The sequence below is a fragment of the Erythrolamprus reginae genome, chromosome 2, assembly GCF_031021105.1.
Source record: "Erythrolamprus reginae isolate rEryReg1 chromosome 2, rEryReg1.hap1, whole genome shotgun sequence".
NCBI lineage: Eukaryota > Metazoa > Chordata > Lepidosauria > Squamata > Dipsadidae > Erythrolamprus > Erythrolamprus reginae.
The window spans coordinates 77,617,337-77,629,905 of NC_091951.1; the positions used below are offsets into that span (position 1 = coordinate 77,617,337).

At 38.7% G+C, this 12,569-nt stretch overlaps 2 protein-coding genes across 2 annotated transcripts in view; one reads left to right on the forward strand and one right to left on the reverse strand.

The window, feature by feature from the left end:
• The window catches only part of EEFSEC (eukaryotic elongation factor, selenocysteine-tRNA specific), a 177,016-nt gene extending 169,718 nt beyond the window's left edge, over positions 1-7,298 (forward strand). The window contains exon 7 of the mRNA XM_070738392.1: positions 6,485-7,298. Within this exon, the coding sequence (XP_070594493.1) occupies positions 6,485-6,669 (185 nt within the window). The 3' untranslated portion in view covers positions 6,670-7,298. The remainder of the gene's footprint in view (positions 1-6,484) is intronic.
• Positions 7,299-7,442: 144 nt separating this feature from the next.
• LOC139159409 (tigger transposable element-derived protein 1-like) lies at positions 7,443-11,927 on the reverse strand. The gene is made up of 2 exons (XM_070736723.1): positions 10,324-11,927; positions 7,443-7,449 (listed from the first exon to the last, which is right to left on the reverse strand). The coding sequence occupies exons 1-2, from the start codon at positions 11,925-11,927 to the stop codon at positions 7,443-7,445; spliced, it is 1,611 nt and encodes a 536-aa protein (XP_070592824.1).
• Positions 11,928-12,569: the final 642 nt, after the last annotated feature.

Here is a 12,569-nt window from a genome sequence, read left to right on the forward strand (position 1 = left end):
TTTTCCTTCATTTCCTTGGTCTTGTAAAATGTAAAGTATGCATTGTGTGTAATAGGAGAAATCCACCGAGGTAGATGAAACCTAGATTGTGGCTCCCAGCCTGTCTGCTTGTGCTCTCCCTCTTTGTGCTGCCTGTGTCACAGAGCCTCTTCAGCCCATAGACCTCCTGGCACCAGAGTGAAAAAAAACCCCACCGTGCCATTTGTCAGGGTGTGATGCCAGCAACTACCTAATCAGTTTGCAGAATAAGGGTCTTGGGATTTGATTAAGTAATTTAAATACCTAGCTGTAATACCTGAGCTGCTTTTGGCTGGCAGCCCGTGATTCCACTTGGTTAACTACCTGCCCTATTCTCTCTCCCCCCCCCCCCAAATTTTCTAGCTACAAAATGCCTTGGAGATAATTCCCTGCTAAAAACGATACAAATTTGCAAGCAAAATGCTCTTTAGCTTCTATTTCTTCTCTCTTTTTCCACTCCAGAATTTAATATGATTATGCTTTTTGCAAAGCTTGGTTCCCTGTCTCCCCCCCCCCCCCCACACACACTTCTTTCTCTTTGCTCTGTCTGCTTCTTCTCCGTGTAAAAGCAATGTTGAATGAGTGATTATAATTGTATAGGTTTTCTGAGGCTGCTGCAATGGTTATTGCTGGGGACAATTCAAGTTTCTGTTTTTTAAAGCTTAAATACAGTGGTGGTGTAGCGCTTTAGTTTCTGTTTCCAAAATTTGCACTAGGCAGGAGTGTAATGCGTCTGCATAGTTCTTTAATACAGCACTGTCTTTTCCCCAAATTGCCCTACACTTCTGTGAGAAGACACTGCCGCTTTAATGAGATGGAGGCAGGTGCTATGCTTGTGTGCTTTTGAAGCACTTGTCTGGAATTGAGTAGAAAGTCCTCTGCCAGTCCTCTTTTTAAGGCTTACAGAGCTTCCTTGTAACCATCTTTACAAAGCTGAGCATCTTCTTCTTATACAAAGAATATTCACCGGTGTAAGTCAATAGCTAGGAATTATATTAGACAAAAATAAATACAATATAAGGGAAGTAGACTGGAGCAATTAGTTTATTTTTAATTCACTTTTAAGAAAGAACAGATTTACTTTAGAGAGGATTTGATAAATAGATGTTGTTGCAAACTGCTTTAGTAATAACTGGAAAAGCAAGAAATATATAAACATCACCATGTACATTTATTTATTTATTTAGTCAAATTCTCCCCATCACAATCACATTAGCGTCAGTAGTGTACATAACTATTCATATTTCAAGCCAACATTATAACTTAGCTATTATCATCATGACTCCATAATCCCTTGTGGTGTCCAGTCTGGGCAAATGAATAGAGCTGAGTGTTTATTGGCCAGATGCCCTTCCTGTCGACAATGCAAAGTTATATGCAGCAAATAAATTCTCATCATGCCCAGAGAGAGAAATGTTTGCCTCTACCTAGGATCGAACTTACAGCCACCTATATATATTATTATAATGAGTATAACTAATTATAACTTAGTTATAATAATAATTATTATTCATGGATGGATAGATGGATTTGTTACTTCTCCTTCCATGCATCCTCTAATATCCACAGGTGAGAACTGGCTTAATCAGAATAAATGAATTGTATTGTTCTTCATTTTTAAATGTTTTAACAATTTAAACAATTTAACAATCAAAGTTGGAGTCAATGATATATAAATTATTATTGTTATTAATATTTATTAATAGTGTGGTTTGCATGAAATATAATTCTCCTTCTAGGTAAATAAGCTGTTTTAATAAGAGTATACTGCTTTATGTGAGTCTTAATTCCACATCTTTTGTGCACAGCTACAGGTTGCCACATATTTGAGACTATTTTTAGTTACAATTGAAAATAATGTTTTAGCTGTGTTGGCCTGCACAACCATTATTTAACAATGAGATGGCTGGATTAACTAAGAAGATAAAAGGGAACATACTAGCTTAAAAAGTTCATCGGGCGAAACTAGCTTATAAAATATACTGTAGCTTGTATAGCAACAATAGTAACACCCTCGTTCTCCGCCCCCAATGCATTTGGGCTGGTGTTTTGTAAATCTCTGAAGACCGAAAGGATGAGTGACCTTCTTGAATGGCTTTTTTTCTTTTACATTTCTTTTAAAAAAATAATCATTTCTAAAATACAGAAAAAAGATTGAACAAACAACTAATGGGAGAAATATGCTATTTATCGTAATTTTTGCACTATAAGATACACCGAAGTATAAGACACACCTTAGTTGTTGGGCAGGAAAATAAGGGGGGGGGGGGTCATAGGAAACTTATTTGGAGCAAGTAGAGCAATGAAAAAAAGCCTGCAAAGACTTAGGGCTGGAAAAACATTATTCTGAGAGAGTAGCAAGGGAAAACTCTGCAAGGTAAGATCTGGGAAGATTGTTAGCTCTGGGGGGGGGGGGGAAGCTACATTCAGAGTATAAGACACACAAATTTTCAGCCTTTTTTAGGGAGGAAAAAGTGTGTCTTATATTCCGAAAAATACGGTATAAGTGGACAGAGGAGTTTCCAAGATTCTTCAGTTAGCATTGATTAGAAATATTAGTAAATTAAATTATTTACTAATAATTTAAATCTCTGAACTAAGTGCTAAAATGTCCACTGTTTGTTCTTTTAAAAATTCAAAAAGAAACCTAGTAAAACATTATAGATAAATATTATAGTTGAATTGCTAAAATACAGACTTTTAGATAGACTGTTCACGCCTATACTTGTTATCTTGTACATGTTTGACAAATAAATAAATAAATAAATAGACAAAATAAGAGTATGCATGATTATAAAACTCTGATCAAATGTTGAATAACTTGTTTGGAGTATACAGCAATGTATAAAAACATTATCTTTCACATTGTTGCATAAAATATTTTCTCCAAGCTCTTACAAACACATATTTTTGAGTATGGACATAAAGCATTATTTGTCCTCTTGACAGAAAAACATGGTACGTATTGAATCTGATATCATTTATAAAAAACTTGGTGATTTGAAATACTGGAATTTGGAAAAGCTTGTAAAATGGAAGGGGGAATTAGATCTTACTTAACAGCTGATTTGAAAATTCTTTCACAATTTTTAAGCTGATAATACTCACAAACAGGAGCAGCAGCCAATTATAATGACCACACCAATCATTCATTATACTGTACAAAGCTTGCTGTATTCACCTTTTACATTTTACGTTTTGCCCTTTTTCAAATTAACTCAGAACCATATCTTTAGATGCCTACATTAAACCTCACTCTGTTGACTGGCTATTCAACTTTTCTAGTAATATTTACTTTCCCTATTGCAAGATCATGCTTGAAAGAGGTGGGAGACTTGCATTGTCATATTTCATAGGATAGGGGAACTATGAGGAAGTGTTGGATTATATCTGAAAAAATGACTGAAATATTAGGAAGGAAAAGAACATTTCTTGTCTTTCTGGGAAGATTGTTAGCACCTAGTTAGGGCTGGAAAAAAAGCTTCAAAAAAAGATACATTCAGAGTATAAGACATGCCCAAATTTTCAGGAAATTTTTATCGAGGAAAAAGGTGTGTCTTATACACCGAAATATACAGTATAAGTGGGCAGAGGAGTTGCCAAGATTCGAAGAAGTTTCTTCTTCATTATACATATATATGGACTTAGGCAGCCTATAAATCTCATGAATGAATGAATGAATGAATGAATGAATGAATGAATGAATGAATGAATGAATGAATTGGTGCTGAATCAACACAGCTAACTGTGAATGGCCCATTACTTTGTCTGCAATGGAACAGATCACCTGTGCTTGCAGACGACCTGTCTCCAGTAAATCATAAACATCTCAATCTTATTGTTGAGCCATGATATAAGAATCTGTCTCTGTATTTCAATATGAGAGGAGAGAAACTGATTAAGTGTTTGAGATAAGGTTATGTGACACCACAAGTTAGAAATACCTGAGCTGAAGTTGGCTTACTGCCCAATACGTACATTTGCAGAATATTCAGCTAGGTGGGACTGAATATGCTTTTAAGGAGATCTCTGCTAGCAACTTGGCCAAAACATTGCCGAGCCTTGAATAGCAGTTACTGTTTTTATTTTGATTTAGATTACCTAGGGTCCCCACTTACTAATCTTAAATGTAACAAGTTAAATAAAGACATTTAAAAGAAAAGTTCTTGAGTACGTTATTATTATGTTATTTTAATTTTTCATCGCCAATAAAATATTTGAAATTTTCCTTATTTTCACCACTTAAATATAACCTATCCTATATACAAAGTAGGTAACATGTATTCAGAAAGTTGATATATTTATCCTGCAGATCAATAGTAACAGATGGTAGATTTATCCATTTTGCTGGGTTTTCTGCAGTGCTGTTTTTGCTGTGGAACCCTGAAAACAATTTGGATGTGGAGCTCATATTTAGAACAGAACAGAATAACAGAGTTGGAAGGGACCTTGGAGGTCTTCTAGTCCAACTCCCTGCTTAGGCAGGAAACTTTACACTTTCGGACAAATGGTTATCCAACATCTTCTTAAAAGCTGGTTAATTGTTCAAACTGTCAGGAAATTTCTCTTTAGTTTTAAATTGCTTTTCTCCTTGATTAATTTCCATCCATTGCTTCTTTCCTGCCCGCAGGTGCTTTGGAGAATAGCTTCTTTGTGGCAATCCCTGACATATTGGAACACTGCTATCATGTCACCCCTGGTCCTTCATTTCATTAAACTAGCCATGCTCAATTCCTGCAACCATTCTTCATATGTTTTAGCCTCCAGTTCCCTAATCATCTTTGCTGCTCTTTTCTGCACTCTTTCTTGAATCTCGACATCCTTTTTACATTGTGGCAACCAAAACTGAATGCAGTATTCCAAGTGTGGCCTTACCAAGGCCTTATAAAGTGGTATTAACACTTCATGTGATCTTGATTCTATTCCTCTGTTTATGCAGCCTAGAATTGTGTTGCCTTTTTTTGCAGCTGCTGCACACTACTGGCTCATATTTAAATGGTTATCCTCTGGGACTCCAAGATCCCTCTCTCACAATTGCTACTGTTGAGCAAGGTACCACATATACTGTACCTGTGCATTTTGTTTTTCTTGCCTAAATGTTGAACCTTACTTTTTTCACCATTAAATTTCATTTTGTTTGATAGTGTGCAATGTTCAAGATCCTTCTGTATCTTGAGCCTATCTTCCGGAGTGTTGGCTATTCCTGCCAGTTTGATGTCATCTGCAAATTTGATGAGTTTCCCATCTATCCCCTTGTTCAAGTCATTGATGAAGATGTTGAAGAGTACTGGGCCTAAAACAGAGCCTTGGGGTACTCCACTACATACTTCCCTCCATGTAGATGCAGTAGCATTGAGGATTACATGTTGATTGTGATTGGTCTGTCAATTACAAATTCATCTGGTGGTGATGCTGTCTGACCCACATTTTTAAAAAATCTAGTACAATGGTACCTCGTGATACGAACCCCTCATGATACGAACCCGGGGTTCGGAAAATTTTTGCCTCTTCTTACGAAACTTTTTTTGGCTTACGAACCCACCATAGATCGCAAAATGGCGCTCCGCTGGGTGCCGCCGCCTGGCTGTCACCTTTTTAAAACAGCCGGGGGGCTTCTTGGCATTCTCCCCGAACCCGAACTTTTCGGGTTTGGGAGGCCGCCGAGAAGTGCCACCCGCCCGTCTGTCACCTTCTGAAACAGCCGGGGGGCTTCTCTGCATTCTCCCCGAACGCCGAACCCGGAAGTTCGGGTTCGGGTTCCGGAGGCGCGCCGAGAAGCGCCCCGTCTGGTTCAGAAGGTGACAGACAGGCGCCGCCGCCCGGTGGAGCGCCGTTTTTATTACGGGCAGCGGCAGCATTTTTCGGCCGATAAGGAGGTGGGGAACCCAATAGGGAATTCCATGGGCGGAGCTTTGACGTCACGAAGAAGTCCTTCCTGGAGGCCGAAACATGGCCTCCAGGAAAGACGTCTTCGTGACGTCAAAGCTCCGCCCATGGGAATTCCCTATTGGGATTCCCTACCTCCTTTCCAGCCTCCAGATCGGCCGAAAACGCTGCCCGCCAATCGCAAAAACGGTGCTCCGCTGGGTGCTACCGCCCAGCTGTAACCTGAAACAGCCGGGTGCTTCTTGGCGGCCTCCAGAACCCAAACCCCGAAAATTTCGGGGTTCGGGAGAACGCCGAGAAGCCCCCCAGATGTTTTAAAAGATGACAGTCGGTCGGCGGTGCCCAGCGGAGTGCGATTTTGCGATTTTTTCCCCCTTTGCACGCATTAATCGCTTTTACATTGTTTCCTATGGGAAACAATGTTTCATCTTATGAACCTTTTGCCTTACGATCCTACTTCCGGAACACAATTAAGTTTGTAAGACGAGGTATTACTGTAATGGGTTATGGTATACAAGATTTGAAAATGGTTGCCTGGAGAGATTTCCTTTTTAATAGTTTTTTTCTTTTATCTTTTCAGACGGTGTGAAGCCAGAAACAAAGGAACTTCTGACTGCCATTTCTAAGAAGAAGTCCAAGGCAGGGAAGGGAGATTCGGCAAAAGAGGATGAAAGTAACAAGGTGGACTCTGCCCATCCGGTTCTTATCACTCTTCTTTTTAAAAGATATGTCTTTGATTCACAGAAGAAAATGATTCAGTCTTGAGCCATGTTTGAAGTGTTAAAGACTGGACACCAAAATGACTTGATGGCAGGTTCCATAAACTAAACATTGTCCTCTCCCCCTCCCTCCCTCTCCCTCTCTACTTCTCCCTCCCGCCCTCTCCCTTTTAGTTCCAGCCTGCTGTGATATAAGTACAGTACAGATACAGGGTATTTTTTTGCAGGTAGTTGAAATGTTTCCCTATTAATGTATACAATTTAAACTTTTTTCATATTTTAATAATCAGACATTATAATTGAATCAATAAAAAAATTAATGGAAAACTCGATGAAAAGTGAAATGCAAATATATTGAAATTAAATTGTTTACATTCTTATATGTTCAGGAATACAGATACACTAGTTATAGGGCAGGGATTTTTTTTGGTGACGTTTGTATTTTGAGTATCGTTTTAACTGTCAGTTTCAAAACATCTTCAGGGATATACATAATTTCATATCATTAACTTTGCTGTTTCATCGTTCATAATGGCTTTCATTAATTTTTTGCGTGTACACCTATCCAAATATAAATGAATCTTTCTTTTTTTTTCCTCCCTTACTCCAGAAAAAGAATAAAATCTCCCTGCTCATTTCCCTGAATAAAATAAATACTATTCAACATCAGAAAAACATCTTCATTGTTATTACCAAAAGTTTTTAAGTTATTTGTTAATTTTGTTTTGGTGAAACAATAGTAAATTGTATTTATAAAACTTATTAAGTCCCAGTTTCAGCATCCTTTTTTTTTCTTTCATACCAAATAAAATAAAATACTCATTCTCTAGGAAAACAAAAAATCGGAAGGGTAAACTCAAAATCAGCCATATTTAGGGAGTGGAGCAAGGTCAGTATTTCTTTCATGTTTGTTCAAAAAATAAGTTTACTTGATGAATGGAGATTTGTGTCACAGACCTTAAGCAAATTTTCTTTCTAACCATTTGGGACAAGAATGTATATAGTGGGTTTTTTTTTACTACATTACTCCACAATTCTGTATTTTTTCCTCTGATGACATAATCTTAAAAACTTAACCTAAACTTAAAATTATATAAGGTATTGTCATAAGTTGACTGGACTGTTTCAAAAAGTAAAGTAGGGTATAACATAACGCATAAATAAAATATTAATAGAGACGAGGATGAATTTCAGATAAAATAAAGTACTCGTGAATCTTAACAGCTATTCTATTTTCAATTGCTCTATATGATGGAAGACTTGGTAAGGAGACCCATGGGGGTAAAAAAATCATTGCAATAAGGATTTCCGTACTGTAACCTTGTAGAATGACAGATTTGCTATCTAACTTACCTTGGATTGGGTTCATTTAAAGGAGTGAGCACCTTTAAATAATTTCCTAGAGTTTGAGTGATAAACGTGGGTGCTTTCTGCTGAAGCTTTAGTTACAACTCCTAGGATTACTTTCAGAATAAACTATTAGTAATTCAACGTTAGTTACTGAATGAGTAACTTCTACTATTCAGAGTACAGGGAAAAAAAGTTGTAGAGGAAATAGACATTTTATTTCATGTCAGAAGTTTTCCTAGCAATCTTCATTGTTTGTTAGGTGATCCAGATGGGATTATGAGAGTAAAATTTCCATCACCCCATGACTTCTAAGCTTCCCCACCCCCAGAATGTATAAATAGTCGTAGTAATAGAGTATCCGTGAACAAGAAGTGAGCATATGCATGTATTGTCAATAAAGCCTGCAACCTTTTTCTTTCATGGCGGTATCCTTGCATATTAAAAGCCTAATAAAAGTGATCCAGTAGTGGGTTTCTCCCAGTTCAGCCCTGTTCTAAGAACCGGTTGCAGCGGCGGCGGGAGGCTGTGCCCCCACCCCCCACTCAGGTGGTGCAAGTGGCCGCGCAAACCGTTAGTAAAGGGTTTTAGAACCCACTGCTTTATGGCCACAAATGAGCCCCAAACCTCTGTTCCTAAGCAAGAGAATTATTAAGTGAGTTGTCCCTCATTTTATGACCTTTGTTCCTACAGTTCTTAAGTGAATCACTTCAATTGTTGAGTTAGTAACATGGTTGTTAAGCGAATCTGGCTTCCCCATTGACTTTGTCAGACGATCGCAAAAAGCGATTACATATGGCTTAGTTGCCAAGCACCTGGCTTTTGATCACGTGACCCATAGAGAGTCATAAGTTGTAATTTGAATAATCCCTAAATGACCTGTTGTAAGTTGAAGACTACCTGCCAGGATGGCTCCACTCAGTATTTAAGAAGTCCATTTTGAATTTCAAAAGTAAACTTACTAAATCAGAAGTGAATGCATCAGAAGCAAGGCAAAGTCTGAGGAAAAAGTGCAATACTTGCCAATATCAAAGTATCCCACTTGCCTCCCTTTGGAAACAACCAATCCCCATTGTCCATCTTTGTCAGGTAGACGCATCTTCTTCATCGCATCATGCTTATGGAATACATGCCACTAACAGATCTCTTTATCACCTCTTCTCAGGAGAAACGAAACTCCCCTGATCTTCACCAGAAGAAACGAAACTTACTAGGGCCGCTCCGGAAAACTTCCCCTCCAAATCCCAAAATACCTATCCCCACCGCCATTACTTATGACAGCTGAAGTGTAGTTGAAGGAAGAAACATAGGGAGGCTGACACTACCTATATCTCATTACATGTTGCTCAGAAAATATATGTTAGTGGCACTGGGCGGCAAAATATGTATTTTAAAACATGTTCTCATGCAACAATGGTTTAAATCTCCTGCCCACTTAATATAAGTCTCTGACCATGGAAATCCTTATCCAATTGTAACCTAGTTGTGGAAAATAGTCGCTAACCTACCTGGCAATTATAAAAAAAGGATAGAAGAAGCTGAAGAGAATCAGGTATTCCAGGCGCAGAATCCAAAATAAATAGTAGCATAAAATGTGTAACATAAATGAGCTGAGCGGAATGTGAACTCTGGACATCCAGCCTTTACTTATAATTAGTGTGTTACACTCTACTGACCCCCAGTGTTTCATTAAAACTGTAATCTCCCTGCTACAGTCCCAGTTATTATTTACAATTTATTTGCTTAGTGTGTTTTACAGCACTTCCAATGTACAAATAATAGAAAAACAATTACTGAATTGCTCAGAGAGATGGTGGCTGCTCTTCCTGGAATGTGTTCAAATGGAGACTGTCAGGAAGCTTTAATTTGAATTCCTGCCCAGCAGCCCCTTCAAGGGTAGGAGACAGAAGGTCTGACACATGTATGTTCATCCTTGACATTCATGCAAAAATAATGATGTGAAGAGGTAAATTTTCAGTAAAAAATCTCAATACAGTGGTACCTCGAGATACGAGTTTAATTCGTTCCGGACCTGTGCTCTTAAGTCGAACAGCTCTTATCTCGAACGACTTTTCCCCATAGGAATTAATGTAAATCATTTTAATTGGTTCCAGCCCTCAAAAAAATCACAAAGTTAGTCTAAATTATGCAAAAATACATGTTTTTAATGAAAAAATGTACATGTACATATAAATGAATAAACTGAACTTGTAAACTTTCTTAAACTTTTAAATTTACATATGTACACAGTAGCTAGCCTAATCATGTTTTTGCCTTTTTGGCTGCACTTTCTGCACTTTCACTTGGAGCAGCTCTTTTTGTAAAAAATGTGTCCAATGACATCTGCTTTTGCCTGCTTTTCAAAATGTTCCGAAAGTGAGTCAATGAGGTGTCATTGAAAAGTGCTGCTGAACGACTCGTGGCTACTTTCTCTGGGTGATGTTTTTCCACAAAACTGACAACGTTCTCCCATTGCGCTAGCATCGCTTTTATCTCACTGGTAGGAATGGGTTTCGGTGGTTCCTGCATCTCTTCCTCACTGCTGCTCATCTCTTGGGTCAGATCCATCTGTTGCATCTCATGGAGCGCCTTCAGGTCCTCTGTAGAGAGCGGTTCTTCATGCTCTTCGACAAGCTCATTGATGTCACCCTCGTCTACCTCCAGACCCATACACTTACCGAGTGACACAATCTCCTCCAATGGGGTGTCAGTCTCGGTGATGTCCTCGGTCTCACCCTCGGGCTCAGCAGAGTCCCTTGGTGCAACAGCAGCAGGCCACAACTTCTTCCACGCCGAGTTCAAGTTTCGCCTTGACACTTCTTGCCAGGCAAGGTCAATGATGTTAAGGCAAGAAACGATGTTGAAATGATCCTTCCAAAACTCACGCAGTGTCAAGTTGGTGTTCTCTGTTACATCGAAACATCGGCGGAACAGATGCTTCGTGTACAGCTTCTTGAAGTTGGCTATGACCTGCTGATCCATTGGTTGCAGGATTGAAGTCGTGTTGGGTGGGAGAAAGACAACCTTCACAAATTGAAATTCTTCAAGGATGTCGTCTTGAAGAGCAGGTGGGTGGCCTGGAGCATTGTCGAGCAGCAGTAAGGCTTGTAGGGGGAGTTCATTAGCCAAAAGATATTCCTTCACCGTAGGACCAAAAGCAAGATTTACCCAGTCCACAAAGAACTGCCTCGTTACCCATGCCCTTGCATTGGAGCGCCACAGGACATGGAGTCTTTCCTTCAGGATTTTGTGCGTCTTGAACGCGCGAGGATTCTCCGAATGGTACACGAGAAGTGGCTTCACTTTGCAGTCACCCGACGCGTTTGCACACAATGCAAGGGTTAGACAGTCCTTCATGGGCTTATGTCCTGGCAGGCTCTTTTCCTCGGCAGTAATGAAAGTCCTACGGGGCATTTTCTTCCAAAACAGCCCAGTCTCATCACAGTTAAAGATCTGTTGAGAGACATAGTCTTCTTGTTCAACCAGGCTAGCAAAATGCACAACAAACTCCTCCGCTGCCTTGATGTCTGCACTCGCTGCCTTCCCATGCCGAACCACTGAGTGAATGCCACTTCTTTTTCTGAACCTGTCAAACCACCCATGGCTTGCCTTGAACTCATCTGGATCTCCCGACGAGGATGGTTCATTGCTCTTCAGATCGGCGAATATCGCACGAGCCTTCTCGCTGATGACCGCCTCTGTTATTGTATCTCCGGCCAGCTCCTTTTCTTTTATCCAAATTAGCAATAACCTCTCCATCTCTTCATGAACAGACGTCCTGAGTTGGGAAATTATTGTCGCTCCTCTTGCTGGTTTAACACCTTTAAGGATGTCCTTCTGCTTCAGGATTGTACAGATGGTGGATGTGCTGCGTTGGAACTTCCTCGCAAGGTCAACAACACGAGTCCCTTTTTCGTGCAAATTGATTATCTCTTGCTTCGCTTCTATGGGTATCATCACCTTCTTCTTCTCAGCGGCCTTTTTTTGGAGCCATGCTCGCTCTAAACACCGGCACCACCGAGACCTCTTTTTTTTTTTTTTTTTTTAATTTTTTATTACAAATATATATACACATTTACATACAATATATGTTTTATATTAATACAAGGCTAAATCAACGCGTAACAAATAAACGAACAAACAAACATGACAAACAAACAAACAAAAATATTCTTAAAAAAAAGATCTAATTGCTTATTTAAGTACATTAATAACAATAACTATTCACTTAGCATATTTTATAATATTTGTACTTGTATTCCCTTCAGGAGGTAAGTTTTGAATGATTTTTGATTTTAAAATATTTTCTGGTGAAGCATGTTGTGTCCTCAGCGTATACCATTTTCTCTTGTAGGTTGTCACTGTTTTTTTAAATCATTTAATTCTTTCTTATCCGCCTTCTTTTATTCATATTCAATTTCTTTAATGTCATACAGATCTTTTTTTATAAAAAGGTTTTTTGTATATATGTCTTTTGTATTTTTTTTTTCTATGTAATGAAAAGGATATAAAGTATTGTTAATTTGATTTTTTTCTTTTGAATTTTATTTCTTTTCTTAAACCAGTTATAAAGATGTATCCAGGTTTTATCGTGTTCGG